The sequence below is a fragment of the Danio aesculapii genome, chromosome 23 (assembly GCF_903798145.1).
Source record: "Danio aesculapii chromosome 23, fDanAes4.1, whole genome shotgun sequence".
NCBI classification, from domain to species: Eukaryota; Metazoa; Chordata; class Actinopteri; order Cypriniformes; family Danionidae; genus Danio; species Danio aesculapii.
The window spans coordinates 37,221,711-37,227,860 of NC_079457.1; the positions used below are offsets into that span (position 1 = coordinate 37,221,711).

Below are 6,150 nucleotides of genomic sequence, written 5' to 3' on the forward strand. Positions count from 1 at the left end.
GAAAGATACAAATATCAGAAACAAATAACATCTGATATAATGTGATGAAGTATGTGTATGTAAAAATTTAATTAGCCTCACTTGTAAAGTCCTGCAAAACTTTGTTAATGCACCTGGAAAGTGTTTAGAAAAGTGCTTAAAGGTGCAGTAAGTAAATTTGACACCCAGTTGTTGAACTAGGTATTTGCATTCCTGGATAAAAACACACGCAAGCGCAGGTTGTCAGATTGAGGACCAACAGGAACGAGTGACTATCGAGCCTAAACGCTAATTTAAGGCTGATTTAAATCGTGTTTTAAATGAAAGCGATAGAAGGAATATTTTTATAGTAAAATGAGTTTTTGTCCTAATCAATACCTGGAATTTATATTTTAGAAAGGGTTTCTATTTTTGCAGCTGAACAGCTACTTGATGACATAATCACCTTAGGTAAACCTCATGTGCTTTATTCAGAGTTAAATGCTAACAATGTGAGTTTGAATGCTATTTTTAATGACATTTATTGCCATATACTGAAAGCAGCAGCAGATAGTTCACCTCAGATCTTGAAAATAAAATAAACCGTTTGAAATTTAACTTTAGGATTTAGAGATAATGCAAACCAACACATATCAGTGATTCAGCATCTACATTTAATAATGTCAATGTTTAAAATGTATTAATTAGATTACAAACCATACCATTTCATAAGTGAGTGCATATTCTGTGCTTCTGAATGGCTGTATTTAAATTTCTGTCGTGTTTCGTGCAAACAGCCAAACTGCTTTTATAACTGCAAATCTCATCATGTAGTATGTTGTTGGGACATGGGGTTACAATGTAACCTGCTCACCTAATGTTTACGTTCACAATATTTATATTATTTGCTAATTAATAACCACCTCATGTGGAACTCTGAATCTGCTGTCCACCGGAGGTCCCATTTCGGTCACGGATGCATGCTTTGAGAGCCCTTCTGACTGAATGAATAAAATATGTGGTTTTCCAATCAGGCAATCAGGGTGCTGAAATATAATTGGCTCAAGTGGCAGTGGGCAGGTTAAAAGAACTAAAACAAAGACAGCGTTTTGTCACATAACAGACATTTTCAAAGCAAAATATCTAGCTTTAGCATTGTTTTATTTAGCATGTTTTTGAAATATCTGTAAACATATTATGGTATTTTTATGCTTTAGAAGAGTCAAAAATTACATACAGCATCTTTAAATTTGACTTTGGAATAAGCTTACGAGTCTGCATGTTTAACAAAGGTGTATGGTTTTTGATAAAGAGGTTGCATTTGCAAGTTTTGAATGAAAGCAGAGTTTTTCTCTCATATTTACCAAGGGTGCCATTATCATTGGAGGGCACAGCAAATATAGGTGATTTGGTTTATCATGCCTCAAACTTCTATATTTCTCATTCTCAAAATTGTCAGGTTTCCACCAAAGGAGCATCCGGTTCTTGCTCTTCCAGGAGCCCCGGCGCAGTTTCCTGTGTTGGAGGAGCACATTGGTCTGCAGCAGTTTGTGGTTTGGTCTGACAAAATTGTACAGGAAGGAGAAGGTCACATCAGAAACCTACTGAACAGACCCTATGTGGGCATCCATCTGAGGATCGGCTCTGATTGGGTGAGCTCTGCATGTCTGAATCTACAATTGAAGAGTTCAAATGCAGGTGGCATCTGAGATTTTCTTATCAGCTTTCAACGTTTATGCTCAGTTATTTAACTTTAAAGGCAATGAAAATGACCTCTTCATCATCATACATTTTGAATGTTTTAAGGTGTCATAATTTGGTCTATTTCTAGATGTAGTAATTAATTGTAGTGCAAGTAGAATAATTGACAACAGGCCATTGAATTATTAGAAAAGTTGTCACCTTTGCATTGTGGCCAAATCACTGGCTCATGTGCATTATTTTTTCTAATCATTCAACAACCTGTTGTCAATTAATCCTTACAAATAAATTATGCACAGTACACTCATGTATATTAAAGTTATTTACATTACGTTACATTATAATAAGTCATTTCACAGCAACTACTAATTAAACTTAACACCAATACAGTAATAAATACAATTTTAGGAATGTATTAATAGATTATGCAGTGCATTATTTATATAATTATAATACTATTTCACGATATTAATGTTTAGCTTTGTTTTTTATCAAATAAGTACATTCTTGGTTGACATAAGAGTCTTCAATAAAAATTATTAAATTAATTGTGGCGTAAGCAAACTTGAGTTATGTATAACCTTTTGTTAAAATATATAACTTGATGAAAACAAATAACAATTATGAAAGTAAAATGTCATAAGTGTGAAGTTTTAAATGAACAACTGTGTTTTTTATCAAAACATAACAAAAGAAATGGTCATACTAAATCTTATTTTATTTTAAATGAGTAAAAACCATTTGCTAACAAATGGGTCAAACCTAGTGGTTTGAAGTAAAGTATGAAGATATAAAATCACAATGAATTATTTTGGTGTTGCACTGCGATCTTAAATCTTGTTTTTTTATTTTTGATAAAAGTTTTGTTTAATATTTAATTCTTGTATGGTTTTTCTTGTATTTCAAAAATGTATGGCCGTACTCTTTCATTGGCTTGATGCCTAAAACCAATCATCATTTATTTTTGTTAGCTTATAATTTTTTCAATCGATTTTACCTTAAATGATATCTTCTTGACTGTTCATTTATATATTCTCTTTTACCTTTCCACACAGCAAAATGCCTGCAAGCTGTTAAATGCGGGTGATACTGGTCCACACTTCATGGCGTCTCCACAGTGTGTAGGATATGACCGTCAGACTGCTCTGCCGCTGACCATGAACATGTGTTTACCTGATCTGACGGAGATCCGCCGAGCTGTGAAGCTCTGGGTGAAGAACACAGGTGCTCAGTCTGTATACATCGCCACAGACTCAGAGTCGCACACCACAGAGATTCAGAAGCTCTTCAAGAGCAAGGTGAGATTTATAGAAATAGTTGTTTCCAGTACAGAAATAACTGCAAAATAAAATTGCATATGTGAGATTTAAATTTGCATTCCTGAAAAAAGAAAAGAAATTGAAATCGTGATATGTAGGATTTTTAAGAAAAAGATGACAAAATACCATAATTATGAGCTGTAAACTCACAATTGCCAGATTTTAAATCCTAAGTGGAAAATGTTTAATAGAGTGCTAACCAATTCTAGTATTGCAATTCTGACTTCATTTCTTTCCACTTGGCATTTCATAAGCAATAAGTTAGCAATAAAAGTCAGATTTGCAAGATAATTTAAAATTTTACAATTTAGTATACACTTTAGCTTTTAGATATACATTTGGAATTATGAGGGAGAATATCTGAATTCTGAACTTTGTAATCCTGTAAATCTACTTAAGTCTTAAATGTTAGGAAAAAAATTTGTGTTTATAAATTGCAATTCTGGAAAGCTGTGAATTCAAGATTTATATGGATGTGAAATCATAATTGTGAGAAGTGTATATATATATATATATATATATATATATATATATATATATATATATATATACAGTATATATATATACACATATACTGTATACATACATACATACATATATACATACATATAAATACATATATATATATGTATGTATATATGTATGTATGTATGTATACAGTATGTGTATATATATATATATATATATATATATATATATATATATATATATATATATATATATATATGTATATATGTATATATATATATGTATATATGTATATATGTATATATATATATGTATATATGTATATATATATATATATATGTATATATGTGTATATATATATATATATATATATATATATATATATATATATATATATATATATATATATATATATATATATATATACAAACATACATACATACATACATACATATATATATATATATATATATATATATATATATATATATATATATATATATATATATATATATGTATATGTACAGTTGCAATCAGAATAATTAAATCCCCTGATTTATTAGCCACCCTGTTTATTTTTTTCCCCCAATTTCTGTTTAATGGAGAGAATATATTTTCAACACATTTCTAAACATAATAGTTTTAATAACTCATTTCTAATAACTGATTTATTAAATCTTTGCTGTGATGACAGTAAATAATATTTTACTAGACATTTTTCAAGACACTTCTATACAGCTTGAAGTGACATTTAAAGGCTTAACTAGGTTATTTAGGTTAACTAGGCAGGTTAGGGTAATTAGGCAAGTTATTTTTTAATGATGGCTTGTTCTGTAGGTTATCGAAAAAAATTTAGCTTAAAGAGGCTATTAATTTTGACCATAAAATGGTTTTAAAAAAAATTAAAAACTGCTTTTATTCTAGCCGAAATAAAACAAATCAGACTTTCTCCAGAAGAAAAAAATATTATCAGACATACTGTGAAAATTTCCTTGCTTTGTTAAACATCATTTGGGAAATATTTAAAAAAGAAAAAAATGTGCTCATAACAGTACGTCGTGAAAATTAATTGGTGTTATCCTTTTTAAATTCTGCTTTACTATTTTATTGAATGCAAAAGTCAGAATGTGTGATTATAAAACCAACCTTTCCTCTATTTGTTTAATAGCTACTACAGTTTCAAATGTTTAACTCTGAAGATGAACTTGTTACCGATATAATATCGTTGACACATTTTGCGCAGGTGAAAGTGGTGAGCTTGCAGCCGGACACTGCTCAGGTCGACCTGTACATCCTCGGACAGGCTGATCACTTCATCGGCAACTGTGTTTCATCCTTCTCTGCCTTTGTCAAAAGAGAGAGAAACATTCACGGAAGACCCTCGTCTTTCTTTGGACTGGACTACCCAGAGAAAAAGAAGAGAAACGAAGAACTCTAATGAATCTAAGTTGTTACGTTTTGGTAACTGTGAAGATCCAGTTTGCATGTTTCTCATTCGGTTTGGAACAAGACAATTTGGAAATACACCTCAAGTACATAAAGGAAGGGAGAAGATGATTCATAATGTTGCACTACTAGCTGAGCGATCAAACCAATTTCTCCATTATATATTACTCCAAGTTTCTTCCAGAGACACATCAGGGTTTATTGTGGCATATCAATGATTTATTTGTACTGGAATGTTTGTGTAGAATTTTGAGGGATAGAAACTGCCCCGTGAGAGTTAAGTAACTATAGTTTGAATGGATAGAATTAGCACTTTTCAGCTGAAAGGGATAGTTCACCTAAACATGTAAATTCACTCGTCCACAAGTGATTCAAAGCCTTTATGAGATTCTTCTGTAGAACACTAAAGAAGATATTTCGAAGAATGCTGAAAACCTGTAACCATTTACTTCATTTCATAGTAAAAACAAATACTATGGAAGTCAATGATTACAGGTTTCCAGCTTTCTTCAAAATATCTTCTTTTGTGTTTTACAGAAGAAAGAAACTCTGAAAGGTTTGAAATTATTAAAAAGTGAGTAAATGATGATCAAATTTTTTTTTTGGCTGAACTATCTTTTATGGCTGTTTAAGCACCAGATGATGTTCTGCTCTTGTGGTTTCTAAGAATGAAGACTGGAATGTGTCACTAAGTAATTTTGAATGTATCGTATGCAAACCTTACAATGTCTTATAATAATGCAGGTTGACTTTTTTTGAAAACATGAAACCAAATAGCAGAAAGGTTTTATTGTTTTAAGCTGTTTGTTAGTAATTTTGTACAAATTTAAATTACATTCCTCAAGTTCGATTTTCATTAAAAAATAACCAGCAGAATTCTTTGTGCGTTTATGTACCTTGTTTTTTATGATTTATTTTGGTGTGTTTAAAATGTATTATAAAGGAGTAATTACTTATTTACAACATTTAAAATGTGAACTAATTTTGAAATAGCTCGTTTTGCCACCAGTTCAACATGTATTTAATCAAAAATATACCAATATACAAAATTTAAAGTGCAGATAATGCTGAAAAGTAATGTTACAATTTGAAATCTTGTTTCTTTTTGCACTTTCTAAACAGTCTCCTAGTTTTCAGTCTCCTTTAGAAATAATATAAGAAATTTTCGTCAGTGTTTAAAACAACTGTAATGTTATTTGAGGATTCAAGGATGGTTAGTGCATCTTTTCTAAGAAATAAAATGTAGCACTGTTGATGT

At 30.5% G+C, this 6,150-nt stretch overlaps 1 protein-coding gene across 1 annotated transcript in view; it reads left to right on the plus strand.

Moving 5' to 3' along the window:
• The window catches only part of pofut1 (protein O-fucosyltransferase 1), a 12,018-nt gene extending 6,250 nt beyond the window's left edge, over window positions 1-5,768 (plus strand). The window contains exons 5-7 of the mRNA XM_056449947.1: window positions 1,418-1,610; window positions 2,715-2,957; window positions 4,690-5,768. Of these exons, the coding sequence (XP_056305922.1) occupies window positions 1,418-1,610; window positions 2,715-2,957; window positions 4,690-4,884 (631 nt within the window). The 3' untranslated portion in view covers window positions 4,885-5,768. The remainder of the gene's footprint in view (window positions 1-1,417; window positions 1,611-2,714; window positions 2,958-4,689) is intronic.
• The last annotated feature ends 382 nt before the right edge of the window (window positions 5,769-6,150 follow it).